The following is a 21,473-nucleotide window of genomic DNA, read 5'->3' on the forward strand; positions in this document are numbered from 1 at the left end:
TTCAGGGGGTTTTTGTTTTTATTTTTTAATTGAAATTACAATTAAATACCCACATATCACTGGTCAACTAAAGGAATGGGGTTCAGGGGGACTGTAACCCAGGAAAATAAGATTAAAAATCATTGATTGCCATCTTGATCCAAGTAACTCCCTACACCATTTTTTTTTCTGTTTATTTAATCTGAAATAATCTTTCTCCCTAAGCTTTACAAGTTTGCTTCCCCTCAGCTTAAGCCCTTATCCAACATGAGAACTGCATCTCCAACTCAACAGCAAACAGGTAAAAAATTCTCTCTTCCTGAGCCTTCTGCTGACCTGAACTGTGGAAACTGCCTGAAGCTTTCCTCGAGGCCATGGATATAGGGAGAGTTCAGAGATCTCATAAATTTTGTACTCGAGATGTGATTCAAGGAGAGGTTCACAGTTCTCCTCCCTGGGGGCCAGAGCTGCTTTATCTCAGCCACCACAGCTAAATGCTCTCGCTGTGTGCTGTGATGCCGGGCAAAAACACACAGATAAAACAGATTAAACACTCTGCTTTTCTCTTTTCCCCCCTGCTACAGATCTCAAAACTATCAAACACTGCTTGACCTCGACCCCAGAGCTTGTAAGAGAGCCTGTGACCCCTCATTATCTCAGAGCTACCTGCTTTGCCCTCTCTGCTCTGCCTTGAAACATCAATTGTGGCACCGTGAGAAAGAGGTCACTGCATCCACCCACAGGAAAAGGCACAGACCTCACACAGGGACTTGGAGCAGTGCAGCAGGATCAGCACCATGACGAGGCAGTTCCAGATCAGCTTGGAGCATCCCGGCTACGGGACCTTGCACTGAGGATTTTCCTCTCCTGTATCACTGGATGCTCAAAGTCTCATCCAGTAATTTGATAATTGGGAGAGTTTTTTACTCCAGTAAACCCCAGGCTGGATTCTGTGCTGCTGAAGGGTTGGGTTTGCCTTTGAGGTCGCTGCCTCTCAGCTCTCCCGCGGGAAGGAGCCATCAGGACAGCAGGAATATCCTGCAAAAAAATAATAATAACAATAAAATCCGCCTCCTCCATCGCTCCCTTGGTGCTGCGAGGGTCCCAAGGGAGGGACCACCCCTCTGCCTTCGCTGCTGGTTCCACAGCGAGGCTAAAATCCATGAAATACATCCCTGCCAGGGGTGAGAGCGGATCGGGAGGCGCCGGGATGGGGACCGGGATGGGGACCGGGATGGGGACCGGGTGCCACCTGCCGGGATCTCCGCGCTGCTTCCCCCGCTCCCGAACAGCGGCTGCCGGGCCCTGTCCCTGTCCCTGTCCCTGTCCCTGTCCCTGTCCCTGTCCCTGTCCCTGTCCCTGTCCCTGTCCCCGATCAGCAGCCGCCCCCTGGGATCGGCGACAGGAGCCAGGGCAGGGCTGGAGCTGCGCCAGGGCAGGTTTAGGTTGGATTTTGGGAAAGGTTCTTTCCCCCAGAGGGTGCTGGCACTACCCAGGCTCCCCAGGAAATGGGCACAGCCCCGAGGCTGCCAGAGCTCCAGGAGAGCTTGGACAGCACTGTCAGGGATGCCCAGGGTGGGATTTTGTGGCTGTGCAGAGATAGGAGCTGGACTTAGATCATCCCTTCTAACTCGGGATATTCTGTGACTTCCCTGCCCACGGGAGAAAACAAGGCCATGCCCCTAACAACTACCCAGAGATGAGGTGCAGAGTCCTGGCAGATCTGTTTAATAAACCACATTCTTATTCCAGCTCTAACCAGCCCCTGGAGTGTCACTGCTGTCACACCTGTGACAATCAGCACGAGTGTTGTTCTAAGTTTCCTTGCCTTGTGAGCATTTGCAATTTTGTAGTGGAGATTTTTACACAGCTTCATGTAAACTATGTAGATATTTAGAGTTATTTATTTTGTTTACATATTTCTTCTCTGGGAGGAGAAATGTGATTAATAGTGATGTTCACCTATGGAATCGAAGAGGTGGCAACCTGTGTAGCCAATCTTTTGCCTTCTGTAAAAAGTGTATATAAATGGAGTCAGAAATATTAAAATAGAACTGGGGTCTGTTCACGCTGCCATTCGTCCCTCTTCTTTCCTCAAAACCGCCCTGTGAGGGTGGGGAGGATCTGGAGAAGCTGTGGCTGCCCCTGGATCCCTGGCAGTGCCCAAGGCCAGGCTGGATGGAGCTTGGAGCCACCTGGGACAGTGGAAGGTGTCCCTGTCCATGGCAGGGGATGGAACTGGATGAATTTTAGGGTCCCTCAACTATTCTGGGATCCTGTGATTACACTCCTGCACTGCTTGTCCTCCTGTATGAGGATGGGAATATCCCAATGAGCCGATTATTGCACACAACATCGCTGGGAAGGAACAAACCCGAGGTGCAGGATCCGTGCCCTGCAGGCCACAGCTGCAATCGGTGTCAGCCCTTGCTGGGGACAGTCGGGTCCCAGGATCCCGATACAAATACAGCACGATCCCACACAAATTGATGGGTTTTTTCCCTCAATTTACATTATCTCTGTGCGTACTAGGGCACAGGAGGAAACACACACAAGTCAGAACCTCGCTGTTATCATGGGCGGGGCATCCCTGAGCATCCAACTGCACACCTGGAGCATCGAGGCGATGCTGAGGAACCCGCGGGCCCTCTGCCCGGCTGAGCCCGTCCCAGGGGGACACGGGGAGCCCTGTGACCTCTCCGGCCGGGTGATCCCAGCACAGCCGCCGGTGGACGAGGGGAGGCCCCTCACGATCCCGTAACTACAACTCCCAAGACGCACCGCGACAGCAACGCGCCCACCTTCCCGCTGCCTTGCGGGGCCGCTCCGCGGTGCACGCTGGGATTTATAGTTCTAAGAAGGCTATAAGCATATGGCATCTCTCTGGCGGAGAACTCGCCTCCCCGTGATGCACCGCGACGCGGTGACACCATCGGCCGTCGCCGGCGCGGAGGGCGCGGGCGATGTCGGAGAGCGGCGGCGGCGGCGGCGGGGCCGCGGCGGGCGGGGGCGGCGGCGGCGGCTCGGGGGCCGCGGGGCCCGGGCCCACCGACCCCGCCTCGCTGCCGCCCGGGGACCCGCAGCTCATCGCCATCATCGTGGAGCAGCTCAAGAGCCGCGGCCTCTTCGACGGCTTCCGCCGCGACTGCCTGGCCGACGTGGACACCAAGGTACCGACCGGGGCCGGGCACCGAGCCCGGGGCCTGCCCGCCCCTGGAGCTCTGGGGCTGCTCCCGGGGGATCCCTGGAGCCACATCCGCACCCCGGGCGCGAACGGGCCGAGAACAGGCTCAGCCTTTCATTTCCCAGCCCAGGCTTTCCTGGGAAAACACCTTCCCATAAGAACAGTGCTGCTCTCAATCTTGAATTCAAAAATTCCCATATTCTCAAACATTCCTATATTCTCAAATCAAGCCTTTAACCTTTGTTTCTTGAGTAGATGTTCTCAGGCTGTTGTTTGACATTAATTTTTTCTCAGGCACAACAAACTGCTCACGATTTGTTGCCAGTATTGAAGTTGAGCTGTCAGTGTCACGTTGGATTATTCACAGTGACTCTGTCAAAATTCAATGCTTTTTGTTGAATTTTGCTTTCCCAAGGTTTTATGCTCCAGCAAGAGCCTTGTCCTGGGATCTGCTGTCTTCATCCAGGGCCAGCACCCAGGACAGGCACATAAACTCTGAAATATCCCTGTTTTCCCTCTTGTTTTTCCCTTGCATCAAACTCTGAAATATCCCTGTTTTCTCTCTTGTCCTTCCCTTGCATCAAACTCTGAAATATCCCTGTTTTCCCTCTTGTCCTTCCCTTGCATCAAACTCTGAAATATCCCTGTTTTCCCTCTTGTCCTTCCCTTGCATGCAGGATGTGGATAATCCTGAGTATTTATATGGATTTGTTAGTTAAGTTCCTCTTCAGTGGAATTACATTTCCTCTGATAAAACTCAAATAATTATAACCATCTTTAAAAATTACAGTTGTATATTTTTATTCTTATCTTCTCTACAAGTGCCACAGAAGCAAATAATTCAAGTTCTTGTTTAATGACAGTATTAAGAATTCTGGGGTGGAGGGTTTCCAGACAGCAAGAACTCTGCTTAAACAACCTCTGTCTGCACAGTTTGCATTTCACTACAATTTCAGCCCCAATCTATCCAGCTGTTGGAATTATGACAACACTGAGTGAGTGTTCTGTGCAATTTCCAGTTGTGTTCTCGGGGAAAACAGGATTATCTTTGTTCAGGGAGTGAAAGGAGGGAAGCACAGACACAGCAGAGCAGTCTGTGTGTGACAATAGCTGCACTGTGAAGGGCTCTGGCAGGGGGTTGTTTGGAGGTATTTGAGCTGCTGAGGTGGATTTATTTTTATTTTTTTTTAGCCAGCCTATCAGAACCTGAGGCAGAAAGTGGACAACTTTGTCTCAACCCAGCTGGACAAGCAAGAATGGAACCCAGCCATGAACAAGAACCAGCTGCGGAATGGGCTGAGGCAGAGTGTGATCCAGTAAGTGAGATTTCATCATCACCTAAGGCAAAGGAGAACTGCCTGAGTTAAGTTTTTCACACCATTTTCTGTTGTCCTCCTTGAGTTTCATTGTGGGAGTGAGTGCAGTCTGAAATCTCCCCAAAATGCACGTTATTGCTCTGTCTGAAGTGGGTGTTTTTGAGAGGTGAAATGGGTGGTTTTGAGAGGTGAAATATTTATATTTTCTGTCCAAATTATTGCTGCAAAAACAGTACCTGCTGTTCTGAGCTGGATGACCTTGATCTTGACTTTCAGGAAAGAGAAGAGCCTTTAAAGATTCTTTAAAGAAAGAGTCCTGAGGATGCCAGAGGTTTGTGTGTAGACTCCAAGCCCTGTCAGCAGAAATCTCTGCACCAGCCTGAGCTCCTGCAGCACAGGATAGTTCCTATCCAGTTTTTGCAGATAATGCACAGATAATGAGCAGAGGATGGAGCAGCTCTGCTGGGAGGGAAGGCTCAGAAGGAAAGGGAGAGCTGGGATTGTTCACCCTGGAGAGGAAAAGCTTTGGAGTGACCTCACTGTGGGTTTGCAGGGCCTGAAGGAGCCAACAAGATGGAGAGAGAGAATTTACCAGGGCCTGGAGGGACAGGACAAGGGGGAATGGCTTCAACTGAGAGAACAGGGTTACAGTAGATAGCAGGAATAAATCCTTCCCTGTGAGGGTGGGCAGGCCCTGGCACAGGGTGCCCAGAGAAGCTGTGGCTGCCCCTGGATCCCTGGAAATGTCCAAGGCCAGGCTGGACAGGGCTTGGAGCAGCCTGGGACAGTGGGAGGTGTCCCTGCCCTGGCAGGAGGTGGCACTGGATGAGCTTTAAGGTCCCTTCCAGCCCAAACCATTCTGTGACTGACAACTTATACTGATTCCCAGAGCTGCTGAGCTTTAGTCAGGGAGAGGAGGAGGAGGTATTGCACACAAAATGTTGTAAAGAACAGTCACAGGGAGTTTAAAGAGTCCCTGTCACTCCTGGAGGGGCAGGACTGAGCCCTGGGGGAGTCCAGGTGTGTGTCCTGCCCACCCAGGCTGCTGTTACCTGGAGGTGGCACAAAGTGCCCTGTCTCTGCATCTTTCACAGCCTCATTATCCCTGGCTCCTTTTCCCAGTGCCATGAACATCTCCGTTTCCTTGCAGACATGACTTAACCCTCCCAGACAGCCTGTGCCCCACAGTCCAGGAGCCTGACACAGCCCCTGAAGTCACTTCAGTTCCTGCTGCTCAGTCCAGAACCTCTGCTGTGTGCTCACTGTCTTCTTTTTATAATTCATACCCATCTGTCTAGACAAGGAGCGAGTGGACAGTCCTGTTCTTGGGGGGCAGGGCTCTTCTCCCTCCACTCAGCCAAAAAAAAAAAAAAAAAAGCCTGTGCTCTCACCTGCCCTCCTCCTCAGAATAGCTTATTTCTCTTCTTGTGCCAGAATGTGTTTGTGCCAAAATGTGTTTGTTTGCTTTCATGTTGACCTGGTTTCCACAGGAGCCCTATTAAAAGTGGCTCTTGGCCAAGGTGTCATTTAAGTACCTGGGAGAGCAGATGTGAGTTGTTAATTCTGCAGGGAGCAGGGAGAGAAATAGGTGAGTGAAACAAGTCCCTGTTAAGGATCTCCTGAGTAGGCTGCAGTTCTCACCATGTTAATGCTAATTGCAGTTGACAGGAGGGCTCTGGAGAGTTTCTGGAGGAGATTGGGGAGAAGTTTTTCAGAGGAGCTGAATGACTTCTTTGTCTTTGTTCAAGGTCAGGAATGCTGGAAGCTGGAGTGGACAGAATTATTTCTCAGGTGGTGGATCCAAAACTAAACCACATCTTCAGGCCTCAGATAGAGAGGGCGATTCATGAATTTTTGGCTGCACAAAAGAAAGAGGAAAATGTGCCAGCTCCTCCTCCAGAGCCTGAGAATAAGGATCCTCCTGCTCCATCTCAGGATGCCTCCTAAAGGTCTGGTATCTCTGCACTTACTGCTGACATTCCTTGTGCCTCATCTCTCTATTTGTACAGTGTAAGATAGGGGAGGGCTTGGCAGGGGGGACACTTTGATCAGCAGCCTGTTGTCATTGTCACACAGCCCTCTGCCCCTCCAGTGGCTGCTAAAAATAACTGGGGCTAAGACACAGGGATGATGTAAATCAGCTATCAAGGAACACTGTACACTCTGCCAGAGCTGGGCTCGGATCAGCCCAAAAGGCTTTTTATTCCAGTAAAGCATATCCAAAAAAAGAAAAAGCATATCCAGCAGCATTAACGTGGAAGTGGCTGGATTGCCTTCAGAACTGTATCAAATAGATTAAATATATATATCATTTACTGAAACACAGATGGGAATAGAGTGGTGACAAGTTATTGTGGCTTAGCATTGAAAGTTTTAGGTATCTCTGCTTCAGAACAAACACTGGAGTGTTGAATTGTCACTGACCAAAATAGTCCTGTTGGAGTAAGGGCAACATCTCTGGGAGTGACAAACTGTTCACTCAAAAAACTGGTTTAAATAGACCAACCTGGATCTTGCAGCTGCAAGGACTGAGGTGCCTTTGTGGCAAACAAGTTCATTCTGGCTTTTGTGATTAAAATAACTGCAGGGGCCTCAGGGGGCCATAACTGCTCCTCTGTCTTAGCACAAGATGTGCCCATCTTTGCTAAAGTTGCTGAGGTTGTTCAGGATCTTGAGGAGCCACTGCCTTGGTGGGAAATTTCAATCTGCAGCTTTGCTGGGGGATTTCAAACCATGCTGGCATGAAAGGAAGTTAATTGTCAGTATTCCATCTGCCAGGGCTTCCTGAAAGCAAAAAGGCTCCATATAATCTGCAGCTGATTTATTTAGAAGGAATATAATAACCTACAGTGGCTGTTCTAATGTTTGGAATTAGCAGAGCAACCAGCATGAGGGTTTGGCTTAATAGTAGAAGTTTAAGTGGCTGTAGTGTCATCCTGAGTTATTTACTTGTGACTTGCAGCTTTAATGCCTTGATTTTTGCATTTGCCTGGTTCAAGTAGTTTAAAAGTCCATTATAACCCACAGCAAAGTGCAGCTGTTAATATATCCTAATCTATCCTAATGCACTGACTTGTGAAGGTGCTTTTACATCCTCTAAAATCTCTTTTTTTTCCCTTGCAGGGAGATCCTGCTGCTGAGCAGCTGCAGTTGCAACAACGCCCTGTCAGACTGGCAATGGATTCCTTGTTCCCTTTGGTGCAGGATTGCTGTCTGCCAAAGATGATTAACCTTTATTAGGCCTGTGAGAAACGGGGGAAATTCAGGTGCAGCTGGAGTTGTGCCCATGGAAGGACAGCCCAAGTGTGGAGAGGGTTTTTTTGCTGTGAACTGCAGTGTGTATTCATTAGTCAAGGGGGTGGGAAGGAAAAAAGGGAGTTGTCTGCTGTCTGGAGGGAGTGGGGAAGTGGGTTGAGATGCTGCAAGGAGCACAAAGAAAGGAAAAAGAGGGTTTGGGGGTGGGGTATTTTTTGGAGACCAAGTAGAGATTTCCTTTGCTAGAAAAGCCAGAGGAGGGGAAGCCTCGTGCTCCTCTGCTGGGTTAGAGGGAGCAGCAGGTGCCAGGTCAGGTGGAACTCACTGCACTGCCTGCTTTGGGAAGGGCATTTCCTGCTCAAAACTGGAGCTGAAGCTTCAGGATCCATTATCCAGATCGATTCTGTTGAACACAGGAACATGTTTACAGTTGGCTATGCCTATAGCTGATGTCACTCCTATTTCCCAGGGAGCTCTGGGGAGCAAAGGGCACACCAGAGTAGGGGATCAGGTGGAAATTTGTCTTTTTTTCTGCTTGGAAGACTTTTCTTTCTCAGGTGCCTGGTGGAAACTGTCCTATGCTTTCAGCTTGAATGCATGCAGTGTCCTCTGGATGACAGTCAAATGGAGAATGTGATAACCTGTTCTGCCAGCAAATGTCCACACTTTTTTTTTTTTTTTTTTTTTTTTTTTCAATAAAACACCTCTAAAAGCATCTCTGAGGCTTGGCTTCTTCGGCATTTTTTTTTCTAAGGAGAAACTATTTAAAGGAATCCAGGATGGGTTTAAATAATTAGGATTCTTAAATAAAATAAAGGATTTATTTAAAGAAATCCAGTGCTGATGGCTGGAACCTGAAGGAAGGTGTGACCTTACACATTTTATGGGTTAATCCAGATTTAACAACCTGGAGTTGTTTCTTATTGTGAAATAAGATGGTTTTAGTATCCTTTCCACAGAATATGCCTCAAAAAATGTAAAATATTGTGAGGATTGTGTGAGTAAAGGGTTCTCTCCTGGGTGTTGGTTTGGAGGTTAAAAACTGCTCCAAATCTGTAATAAATGTTTTCCCTTAGGGCGTGAAGGGCAGCTCTTGACAGAAGAGAATATTTTACCTCCTGGTGGGGTTCTCAACCACTTCTTTGGAACTGAAATACTTATTCAGGGGGAAAAAAATGGTTGAAGAGTTTAGAAAGAGCGAATGGAAAGGATTCTGACTGTGCTTAGGCAAATTCTGGATGACACCAGGAGTAGTCAGGGAGCAGGGACACCAGCTCAGGGCTTTTTTTGTAGCAAGTCAAGCTGGATTTCCCTCCTGCAGTGAAGAGGGAACCTGAACCTGCATTTCCAGCAGCTTTAAAAGATGAGTGAAGGAGAATAGACTCAGCCAGGGTAGTTTTTAAAAAGCTTTTCCATTGTTATCTCTGTTCAGTCTGAGCTCTGACACTGCTGTGCCTTTGGTGGGGCCCAGGCTGTGCACGGCTCCAGTGGCTGTGGGAACCTTCAGATCACAACAGAAACACCTGAAGAGTTGGGGCAGCCAGTCTGGGATCACACAGGCTTTAATGTTGGGGTTCTGAAGTCCTTGCTTTGGATCAGAGCTTTGGAAAGGAACCCCTGACACAATGAGACAGTGACAAAAGCCACCAAAGTCCTTTTGATGAAGGACTTGTGCAGGGCCCTTTGATTAAATTCTGTCAGTGACACAGCCAGACTCAGGGTTCCAGCCTTAAAAGCTCAGTGATGAAATAGAAATCTTCACACCAGAACAAAAGAACAAAGCTGTCCCCACTACAGAAGTGAAATTGTCCCTGCAGCAGGATGTGGGACTAAAGCTGGGGAATGAGTCAGGTTTTGCTGTGCTGGGTGTGTTAAACACAGCCTGGGGAGACAGAGAGGTCTAAGGAATCAAGAAGCTGACATTAAACAGATGTTTGCACAAGCATCACTTGCAGCACTGCAGAACTTTCCTTATTTTCCCTTGTTCCCATCAAACCCTGGCCTGAAGCCACACAACAGTTCTGATGTCTCTGTTCCTCTCTGTCCCAAATTCTGTCATGTTAGAAAAACTGAACAGCAGAATTCCATTGCCTTTGCCCCATTATTCCTGAAAAGTGTATATGTAATGTATATCAAACACACACAGCAATCCATTATTACAAACATACATATTTTAGCCCAATTTAAACTTAATTACAAGCACTGAACAGGAGTTAAGTGATAAATAATGTGTTTATAACTCATTCTTGTAGTAAAATTGATTATTTCTTTAAATTAATAGGCATTTCCTGATACTTTTTAAAATTTCTTATGCAAATCTTACATAAAATAAAGGGGTTGATTCCTGAGGCACTTAGGACTGTTCTGTGATAACTCCAGAGATGCTTTTCAGTGAAACCTGGAGCAGGTTACCAACAGAACCAGGCAGAAACCACAACTGCTGATCACCTCCCCAAGGTCACAGTTCCACCTTGGGTGGATTTTGGACTCTTCAAACCCCTTTGCAACTGCAAAGCAAGTTTTTGAGTGGGTCCCACTGACTCCAGCACTGCCTTTACCTCTGTGATCTTAAAGGTCCCTTCCAGCCCAAGCCATTCTAAGATTCTGTAATTACATATTTGGCCAGTTCTGGGTTCAAACTCACAGAGAACTGAAGCACTTTAACTCTTTCACAGATATTTTGCGGTTCATACTGCAGTGAAAAACATCTTTAAAGAGAGCTGGTTTGACTGCTAGTGAGCAGCTGGGGTCTCTCCACAACCACTGAGTGCAGCAATTCCTGCTCCTTCCTTCCCTTCCCAAGCTCAGCTGTTCAGAATTCAGCCATAAGAGGGAGATAAACTCTTATTCATTCCTCAGTTCCTCCCTGCAGGATTCTTTCGCTGCCTCCTGAGTGAATCAGCCCGGCAAGGTGTGGAAACAGCTTTCCCGAAGTGTTTCCCTGAGCTCTGACTGTGCTTGTCCAAAATCACACAAATCACTGCAAATCACACAGCAGACACTGACATTTCTCAACAGGTTTGGCAATAGGAAAGGAATATCAGGGTTAGGGGAGAGAAGTGAACACCCCCAGTGATCAGGGACAAAATCACAGCTTTAGGATGTAAAACTGTAAATCCTGGCTTAGCCAAATCTGTAATTCACAGGTGTGAGCAAGGTTGAAGCCCCAGCTGGTTGTGCCATGAGATTGTATCAGAACCATTGCTGCAGCTCTTGCAATTTTTTTTTTTTGTGATTCAGGTGCTGAGCCCACAACAGAGCAGAGCTGTGGGCTCAGCCTGGAGAACATGACTGGGCAGTGACCAGCCCAGTCTAGACACCCTCCCAGCCGTGCACAGAGAAATGTGCTACCTCAGCCATCAGACTGGGAGCTGCCTCCAACAATCCCCTGCAGCGCTGGGCCAAAGCAGGCAAAAAGCAAAATGCAACTGGTCCAGCCCACCTGGACAGGCTGAAGGACTTCGTGTGTCACTAATTCCATCTCCCTGACTCACACAGGTCAGTGGCTTTTGCACTGGTGTCTTTACAGACAGATCCCTGCTCACATTTAAAAAAAAAAAAAAAAAAAAAAAAAAAAAAAAAAAAAAAAAATCTCCAAAGCACTTCAGGTGTTGGCCCTACAAAGAATTCAGGGTGCAGTTTGCTGAATTGGGGCTTTTGGGAATTCCAAGCAACCTTATACATTAAATATACCCATTTTGGAAGGGATTTCTAGCAGAGATAGAAAATCACTGCCATGAGCTTCACATTTCATTGCAACTCTGAAAAAGGGAGATGAAACAATCACAATTCTGAGAACGCTCACAAAATTTACATCTTCTACAAGGGGGCAGCACAACCACAGAAAAAAAAAAGATAAATAAAAAAGAAAGAAAACCCGGTGGGAACTTTCCCCACATCCCTCCCTGTGAGACACGGGGACATTAAACACGCCCCTCTGTGCCAGCATTCACCTCCACCAGCTCCTCCTGCCAACATTTCATCCTTCCTCCAGGTACTTCTGCCATCCCAGTAAAACCAGGACTGCTTTGACCAAGGAAAAAAGCCGTGGACATCACCAACATCAGCTCCTGGGCTGCTCAGCAGCACCAAGCCTGAGCTCCACACCTTCACTCCCTGCCTTCTCCAACCACACTACACACACCTTACAGGACCTTGCAAAAAGCACCCCACTGACACAAATCTATTCAAGAAACCCCAAATATAGTCCAGTTGAGCCTTACCCTGCTCTGCAGAGCTCAGTGCTTCTCTCCCCCCAGGCTCTGGCACACTCTGTGCTCCCCTGTGGCTCAGCCCCAGTTGCAGGGGATCAGGGGAGCATTGATCTCGTCTCATCTCACCCCAAAAAAACACCTAAGCCATTGCCTTGCCACCCCAATCTCTTCCCAGGGAAATGAAAAGCTGCTTCACCTGCAAAAAGAGATGGCTGATTATCTCCAACCCCACCAGAATCTCTGCTTCCTACAGGAGAGACTAAACATAACCATAATCTCTTGCAAAAATCCATCTTTCCCAAAAGGCTTTGGAAAAAGTGAGATTTGGCAGCTGCCGGCCCCACAGGTGACCCCTGGACACTTCCCCAAGGCTGACACTCCTCCAGGGATGTCACAGAGATTCGAGGGCTGGAGGGGGTTTATTTTGGGAACAAATTCCCATTTTAACCAGCGCCGGGTACCAGGACGCGGCTCCATCCCCAGCAGATTGTCAGGAGCTTTTCCCAGCCCCCGTGGCTGCCAGGGAGCCCCAGGGGTCCAAGGGCAGGGCAGGGGGTTGCTGTGGTAACAGCACGGCCCAGGCAGCCCATCCTGAGCCCCCCTGGGCCCCCCAGCCCCGGCGGCCACTGCCGACGTGCGGGGCCGCAGGAGCAGCTCCGGCAGCGCCCGGCCCTGCGAGGGCCAGGGACACAGCAGGGAAAGGGCTTGTGGCAAAAACACAACCCCAGGCAGGGTTTGAGATATGAGACTTTTGGGGTTTTGAGACAGAAAATCAGGTTTTGGATCAAACCCATGTTCCGTCCCCGAGTCGTTGCGATTTTGCTGTTTGGCATCGCTCTCGCTACTGAGGAAAATTAGGGTCACCCCAAAGTACAGCTCACCCACAGGCTGCAGCACTTTTTTGGGTGGGATGTAAAAGGTTTAGCTGGTTATGAGGCTCACTGGATCTCAAAAGGATTTTTCTTTGCTTTCTCCTTCATACTAAAGAAGGAGAAAAACTTTCTCCTTCATACTAAAGAAAGAAAGTGAAGTTTGGTGGGTAAACTTCACCGCGGTCCCTGTCAATTAAACCATTTGTTATAGATTTTGTGTCAAGGTAGGGTTTGCTCTCAGGGTTTCATGGGTGTGCTCATCCCTCCCAAAGAGAAAGCTGCCTGGAATGAGTTAGAGTGGGAATTTGGGAAATGGAAAGCACGTGAAGGAAGTTCTGCCATGTGTGGAAGGACCATCCTGACAGCAGGGTATCCTTAGGGGCAGGGGATGGCCACTCTGCACCACCACAGGGAGCCCTTGAAGCCTCTATGGAAAAGTATAAAGAAGCAATTGATTTTTTGGTCAATGCTGCAGACATGAGAAATTCAGGGGAGCAGCCATTTGGGTGTGGTTTACATTAAATATTGGGGGGTCCTTTGCACTTTGTCCATCCCCACTGAACAGACCCTGGAGAGAAGGGCTCTCAAAGAAGCCCAAAGTCAGGGAAATCTCCGAAGCTGATAATAAAGAAATGTGGTCCCTGACCAGGATTATTCCAGGTTTAAGGACAAATCTGGTTTCTGCTTTGATGTTTTCAGTCATCTCACCATGAGCAGCATTTGTGAGATGATTTGCTGCCCTGACCACTGGTCCTCACAGATCAGATCAAGAGATTCCATCTGTCCTTCTCAAGCTCAGCTCCTTCTGTCGTTGCCTAAAAGAAAAACCTCTCCCAGCCAGAAGAGTTTTCACTCTGGAGGCTTCAGGATCTCAGAGAAGCAGTAGGAGAGATGACAGAGCTGCCTTTGAATCGAGCTGTGATGAATAATTTGTAATTTCGGTAGATGTAATATGTATGACATCCCTTACCTCAGTGAGAGCATTCGACTTCTCTGCAAAGAGTGAAATCAAAGGAAAAAATAAAGAAACTGAGCTGAAGGCAGAGCTCAAACACCAGCCTGCAGGACACCGAGGCACTGGGAGTTACTGGGAGGTGATCCACGGAGAATAATTCCAGCCAAACCAGCAGTTCAGAATTCTGCAGGCATCGACCGAGGGCAGTTGCAATGTGAGAGCCCATCCAAGAGAAATAAAGGCATGGAAATAATGTTCTTGGGGACTGGAAAAGGGCTCCAAAAGAAACGAGTTTATGAGATACTGGCTCATAATAGGAATTAAATTGCCCTCGCTGAAAAGCAGCTGATGCACAGAAAAGAGTTGGTAGAAATCTTTAAGGCTTTAATCAGAAATTTTAAAAACTGGAGAGGCTTTAGAGTGTTTCAGCAGAGGGCAGAGAGTCTGAATGGGCACAGATACTCTAAACGAGATTCTTCAGGCAAAGGTTTGATGAGTGTGAGGAGGAAGAGACAAAAAATGAGATTTAAACTGCAAATGCAGCAGCAGCAGCACCTTGCCTGAGCCCCAGGAGGTTCAGGGTGGATTCTTGGGTTGTCCTGTTCTTGTGGGTCCCTTCTAACTCAGGATTTTCCAGGATTCTGTGATTCTAAGATTCCCTCTGCTCACATCCAGCATTTCCCACTCTGCAGGAAGACACCATTAACACTGCTCGCACCAAACCATCCTGAAGCTCTGGATTTTATTCACACACACACACACAAAAAAAAAAAAAAAAAAAAAAAAAAAAAAAAAAAAAAAAATCAGAGGGCAAAACTTAAGTGACAACAAACTTCCAGAAAGTCTTAAAAGTTCTAGGAATTCTGAGCCTTTTATTAAGAGAACCAGCAAATCTACAGGAAAAAAAAAATAAATTGCTTTGGGATTTGCTGTTCAATCTTACTTTTCCACCTTGCCTTGAGCTCTGAGGATGTTAAAGAGTTCAGGCTGCACTGCAGGCAGGCAGGGGATGCATTTGTGAAACGTTCCCTGCCACTTCTGCAGAATATGGGAGTCCTCCCCATCAGCCACACACTCCCTTTCCCAGCACAGGATGGTAATGAGCACAAAAGAAGAACAAAAATCCAACTAATGGGACTTTAAACAACCAGAAATAAAACGATGACAGGGATTCTGACAGCTCAGTGCTTGGTAACACCTTCAACCTCTCCCAGATGTCAGAGGATAAGCTATTTTTACCAAAAAGAGATGGTAGAAATGGGAGCTTATTTGGACACCTGCAGCAGAAATTGATTTAAAGTGATTTGAGCTTTGAAAATGGGGTTTGGAGGCGACTCATTGGGCTTTGTTTTTCTGGAAAGGGGGACAGACCACCTGAGATTCTTGGTGCAGCATCAGTCTCTCTACTCTAATGCCTGTCAGTCATATTTAAATATGTGCAATATTTAACTTTTCCACTCTCTGGACCTAGATATTAAATAGGCTTTAATTTTAGACTTTGCCAAAGGACAAGATGAAAGTTCCTCCTTTTGGGCATATCAAGGCTCTCTCTTTTTTCCTCCTTTTTTTTTTTTCTTTTTTTTTTTTTTTTTTCCCAAGCCTTTTTTTCTTGTTCCTTTTAGAGCAGAGAAAACCACAACATAATTCCCCCATCCCACTTCCACCCCAGCCCAGTTCCATCTCCCAGCACCACTGAAGTGCAGCTCAGGTTTATCCATCCCTCAGCTCCACCATTCCCACCCCAGGCTGTGGCTGAACCCTCTGCACTCACTGTGGTGAGTTCACCAAGTCCATCCAGGCAGGAGAGCTCCATGTGCCAAGGAGCACTTGATCCATTGAAATATTAAATTTCATGCTGCAGCCTCCAGTTATGTGACCCGGAATGTCTGACCTGATGTCAGAGGGGCCTGGGGCTCTGCAGATATTTCCCCAGGGCACCCTGCCCTCTTTCCACCAAAGGAATCCGATCCAGCTACAGGAAAGAGAAGGAATTTTCAGCTGTCCCATCCCCTGTGAGACAGTCTGTGCTACATGGTTCTGATGTAAGGTGTTTCTCACCCACTCCCTTTCTCCTCCTTGCCTCTCTAGGTGCTAATCCTGCATTGATTTCTACAAACAGCCAGGTTTGTATTTTCCCTTTGTATTTTCCCTTTTCCATCTTTTACAGCCAACATCCCACATGGGCTCCACACTTGCAAAGGTGCTAAACAGTTCTGTCACCCACAGAAACCCAGGCTGGCCAAAGGCAGGAAGGATTTTGCACAATTTCACTGCCTTTGTGGGATTTGCTTCAGCCTTCATGGAAATCCTGACATTTCTGGGATCAGGGAGTGCCACCTGAGCATCCATCCCACAAAGAACTGCAGGTGAAAGAGAGAGATAATTCCTGACACCAAAACTCACAGGAGCTGGGAGCTGATCCCTCCTCCCCTCCCTGTTATCCTTGTGGTTTCTAAATGGCTACAAAAGGTGATGTCCAGAGTTTCACCAGCACCAGGAGAGGCAGGAAAATGCCTCTTGAAATGCCTTTCAAGTTTATTTTCTTGCCATCAACACTTTTCAAGCAAGGGGTGATTTTTAAAGACCAAAGGGTCTTGAAAATTAAGTATCTGGGTATAGAATTCTTGCTGCTATTATTTAAAGAGCAGCATAATAAAAAGACTCTTTTTTTTTTTTTTTCAGTCTTTAACAAGTCAGAGATGGAAAAAACCCTCTCAGAATTTTTGCAGATGCTGAAATAGGCCTGGCTTGTGCAAAATGTCACCCCTGAATGGGCTTTTGCCCCTAAATGACACAGATTTCACAGCTCCCTGGTCTGCCTCCAGCCTCCACATCTCCAAGTAGCTGTTCCTGGGCTGATATTCCAAACATTCACATGTTGCTGATGGAAAAGTGATTTTTCTCTTTTTTTTTTGGCCTTTTAACAGTGTGGGTGTGAGTGTCAGCCAGCAGTTGTTTCACCTGGCTCATCATTTGTCCACATGGCATCCAGAAACTGCTTCATCAGGCCAGAAGTGAAACAGAGGGAAAGCACAGAGCCAACACTGGGGATGGAGTCAGGATCTCCTCTGTTCCTATCCCAGCCCCATGTTTCACTTGGGGGAACACTTGTAAGGTCCCTCCATCATCACCTCAATTTAGGAAAAGCAGCAACAATCTACCCACATCCAAACTCCAAAAACCAACCACCACCTGCCTCTCCAAACGGAGAACTTTGTGACAATTAAGGATGTCCTGAAGATTAAATCCAGCCCCAAACCCATCAGGGTTGCTCAAAAGGGGACAATGGAGATGAGCAGAGCCACGGAGTCACTGGGGAAAGTGCAGACAATGAGCTGGTCAATCAGAGCTGCTTCCAAGGTGGGCAGATAAATAAACACTAATGAAATCATTGCTGAGACAGCCCCACCAAGGGGGGCTGCAGCTCTCAGGGGTAATACCAGCCTGTCCATTAAAAAAAAAACCACAAAACACAACCCTGAAAAGCCACCAAAGAAGGCGGCACTCAGTGCGTTTTCAGGGCTCTGAGAAAGGAGGTACCTTGGAGCCCTTTTGTCCCAGGGAAGGTTTTTCCCTTTCAGCCCTGCCCACTTTAGCATCGCTGCTTTTCGCTCGCCACTGTGAAAAACCAGGTTCACTTTTTGGTAAATTTTAAGAAATATGTTTAATAAAAAAATTAAGACAATTAGGAGATAAAAAAAAGCAAAGTATGGCCGGGTGACTCGGCACTCAGCCCAGTCCACACTCTGCTATCTCAGAGACATTTCTTAAATACTCTTTCTATTGCATCAGTTTGTGAATATTCATATTTTTCCATAAACTAGTTTCCATATTTTAGGAACTGTTTTGCATGGTCCCTCCTTGGGTTTGCCTTTTTAGAGCATTTGTGTTTTGTGGTTGTGTCTTCATTATCACCTCCAGCTCGGGCCTTGGTCTGTGCTTTCTTCAGATGGGAGATGCTGATAGTTGGTGTATCAATAGCAGAGTCTTCTTTACCTGTTCACTGGATGTTATTTCGGCCCAACAGACAGTTTAACCACACTTATATCAACTACTACCACTATGCCTAATTTTCTTTACTAATAGCAGAAATAAAAAACTTATATCCTATATCCTTACCACAAAGTTATCAATCATATAACACACATCTTTCAAAAAGCCAATTTTATAATATACATTTATAACAGTTTCCTTTGTGCAGCACAGAAGGGGGTTTTAAATCACCCTGCAAAGGAGCCAGGGGTGTTTTACAGCTTGTTGACAATGCCACACTCTGCAGACATCAGGGCCACTCTGCACTCAGGGACAGCCCTGGAGGGTTCTGTTTTCACAAGCATTTCCCAACACAGCGCCAGGAATGCAGAAGAAACTCTCACATTTACACCAGCAGGGATCAGGGGCTGTTTGTCCCCTTCCACAGTTGGCCAGAAGTGCTCCCAGCACTGCAAGCAGCCCATGGGGATGAGCTCTCCTGGGAAGAGCTGCTGTCTGTCCTCACTGGGAGGTTTATGGTTGATTCAGGGCACTGGCAGAGCATCTGTTGTCAGACCTGCTCCTCCCTCACTCAAGAAGTTATTTGCCTCATCAAGGGCCAGTTTGCTTGTTTAGAAAAGAAGATTATAATATTTATTTCCCAGCTGAGATGCAAAGCCTCGTCAATCGTTACTTAAGCAACTGAGGGGTTTTTTATTTGGATGAGGCTAAATAGGTGTAAAATTATAGGGGGGATTAGAGACAGATTAAGGGGTGCCTGTTACTCAGAAATGACTCCTGGGAATATTTCCAAGAGGCCAAACATAACTTGCAGCAGCAGCACAGAGCAAGCATCTTGTGCTACCCTGTGCTTAGAGTCAACACCTCCAGCAATGCCTTGAAAACCTTCTCGTGTCCTGCTGGCCACTCCTGATGACAGCTTTAGTGACCACACTCAGCTGTCCCTGAAAGTGAGACCTCACTTTGGCACTTGGGCTGAAGGGTTTCACTCAGAGCAGCAAGTGGGGATGAGCCTCGGGCTCTGTTCTCTGTCAGCTCTGGCACCACCCTGAACCAGCAATTTCAGCAGCTTCAGGGCCCACGGGTCCTTATCTGGGATCCACCCCCTGCACTCCTCATGGTGTTGGATTCTTTTAATCCAAAGTTTTAATGCTGGAAAGATGGTGTCACAATCCTTTCTCTGTGTGCTGTCACAGCAGAGGGGCTGCAGCCCCTTAAAGGGATGGTGTGCAAGGGCAGTTTATCAATAACAGTTTATCAATAGCATTTTAACAGTGTCATCAATAACAGTTTATCAGTGTTATCAAAAAGAGTTTATCAATAACCCTTTTTTCATCCCCTCACTCATCTCAGCCCTGTGTGCTCCACTAGGAGGAGGAAATGCCACCTTTCACCCATCACAAAGCCCCCTGTGTGCCTTTTTTCCTGGACCTCACACGTCATGAGGGAGGCAACAAATCAGAAAGTGCAAAGACCACAAACACTACCAGGGAATGAGATATCTTAAAAAAAAAAAAAATAAAATCTCAGCATTTTATTTCCCTCCCCTCGACTTGCTTGAAAATTGTGCAACACAAAAATATTTCAGCCCAGATAATACACAAGCTGCAGTTTCAAATTGCAAGGCAGCACTGGGTTGCCTCTGGACTGGATGCTGAAAAGGAAGGATTGCTTTTTTTTTTTTTTTTTTTTTTTTTTTTTTTTTTTTTTAAGAATAGGGGAAAATGCGATACTTTCAAATATTTCTGAGGTCCTGGGATTTCTGGTTGCGTAACAAGCAGAAACTTCTCTTGAGTCATTATCCCCTCCCCTTGTTAAGTTCTCATTTGTTTTCACACATATGACATATCAGCTTCCTACATCAGTGGGTAGGAAGATCGTACCTGCTTTAAAATCCTTTATAATGCTGCTTCTCCTTCCCTCAAATAATTTTTTTTTTTTTTAATTTAAAAGAAAAACACTTTCAGGTAATCAGTCAGCCCACAGATCTGAAGAGAATCGCTGTCTCCTGACAATGACATATTGCCTGTATTTTAGGAAATCTAAAAAAAAATCAGGGGAGTATATTTATTGAACTGATCTGTACCTGGAATCCTCCTCTCCACACTGCAAAGGCACACGGGGCCTGTGTGGAACAGAAATCTCACAACAGAAAGCAAAATTCTGAATAAAGGGCGAATTTTTTTTCTCCAGTTTTTAGAAGAAACTGAATTGTGGCATTCAAAGTGTCACACCCAAAGCTTCTCCATGTAGCTGTGCCTTTGCAAGGGTCGTTTGCCTTTGGGATGGGATTCAGGACTAGGGTGGGTGCAGCATGGTCTGGGTGAAAGGAGGAGTCCACAGAGGGAAGCAAAAAGCAGAGAGATCCCAAAGGCACAAGAGCCTGGACAGCAGCACCTGGGAATATCTGCCCTCTTCTGCTCCTCATCTCTGCTGCTCTTGAATAAAAATATAACAGGTTGGTTTTATGGTCAGTCTGAGAGAGAAACAGGTCAGCCCTTGGATTTCAGGAGGCAGAGAATGGCCACAAAAACCTGTGATCACCATGGATCTCCTGCACAGTCCCTGTCCTTGGTGGGCTGTACCACAGCCTGGCATTTGAGTTATAATTACTTGTGCCTTTTTCACTCTTAACACCCGAAATATAATCCTTGACTCACTGTGTTTCTGTCCAGAATGAGGGAAGTGGAAAGAGAGAGGTGGGATGCAGGTGAGGATGGAGCACAGGTGGCTCATCTTCCTCGTGTCCTCCAGGAGAGCTCTGCTCTGCTTCCCAGGCCACCTCCCTGGCCTGAAATGCCTGAACAACCCAGGAGCTGGATGCTGCCCCAAGGTTCTCCCTTCCTGAGGTTTCCAGCAGCCCTGGTGTGAGTGTCCATCCCACCCAAATCCAGGGAAAGCCAAGCATTCCCTGCTCTGTTACAACACCACATCCAGCAGGGAAGCAAAGCTCCCTCCTGCAGGCTCAGGAGCCCTTTCAGATCCCAGTTTTGCCCCCTGAGGTTCTGCTCATCCCCAGGGCAGCTCCTGACAAGGGTTTATCCAGGACAACAGGGAATTTGTGCCAACAGAAACCGAGCCCAGCTCAGAAAGGAGAGGTCCCCTTTGTCTGTAACACAAGGCCAGCACAGGCAGAGATGTTTTCTCTGTAACCAGATCCTCTGACTGGAGCAGAAGGGGACTCTGTTGGGAACCAGCCTTGCCTCCCTCCAGCTTCCCTGGAGGGGAAGACTTTCCAACCTAAGGGATTCCTTCTCACCCTGAAGGAGCCCAGCAGTGCACAGCCCTGTTCTCAGTGCCAGCCACTCCCACTTTCCAGCTTTCAAGGTCTAGAAACAAGATCTAGATTTCAAAATCTAGAAACATCAACTCCTTCTTCTCTTCCTTCTCCATAGCTCATTTTCAGTTCCCTAAAGGCTCCCCTGACTTTATCCAGAAAAAAACCTCCATGAGTTTAAATGAGAGCTCACAGCCAAAATCTGTATTTTTTTACATAGAGGAGCATATACCAAATGAAAACTCTCCTGGCTGTTGTAGATGTCAATACTCCTCCAGAAACCAAATAATCAAGCCATGTTCCTCAGTAAATGACCCACCAATGTATCCTGTTAACTTGGTGCTGCTAAAGGATGCTCCCTTTTCTATCTTGGAAATCACCTCTGCCTGTGATTGCAGATTTAAAGAGAAGGCTTAGAAATCGTGATT

The 21,473-nt window shown here is 47.2% G+C and overlaps 1 protein-coding gene across 1 annotated transcript; it reads left to right on the top strand.

Moving 5' to 3' along the window:
- Positions 1–2,942: 2,942 nt before the first annotated feature.
- Positions 2,943–8,610, top strand: BOD1 (biorientation of chromosomes in cell division 1; the record flags this gene model as incomplete). The annotated part of the gene is made up of 4 exons (XM_083872083.1): positions 2,943–3,149; positions 4,355–4,479; positions 6,228–6,428; positions 7,603–8,610. The coding sequence occupies 3 exons, from the start codon at positions 2,943–2,945 to the stop codon at positions 6,424–6,426; spliced, it is 531 nt and encodes a 176-aa protein (XP_083728209.1). The 3' UTR covers positions 6,427–6,428; positions 7,603–8,610.
- Positions 8,611–21,473: the final 12,863 nt, after the last annotated feature.

Source organism: Zosterops lateralis, assembly GCF_965231275.1.
Source record: "Zosterops lateralis genome assembly, chromosome: 14".
Lineage (NCBI taxonomy): Eukaryota > Metazoa > Chordata > Aves > Passeriformes > Zosteropidae > Zosterops > Zosterops lateralis.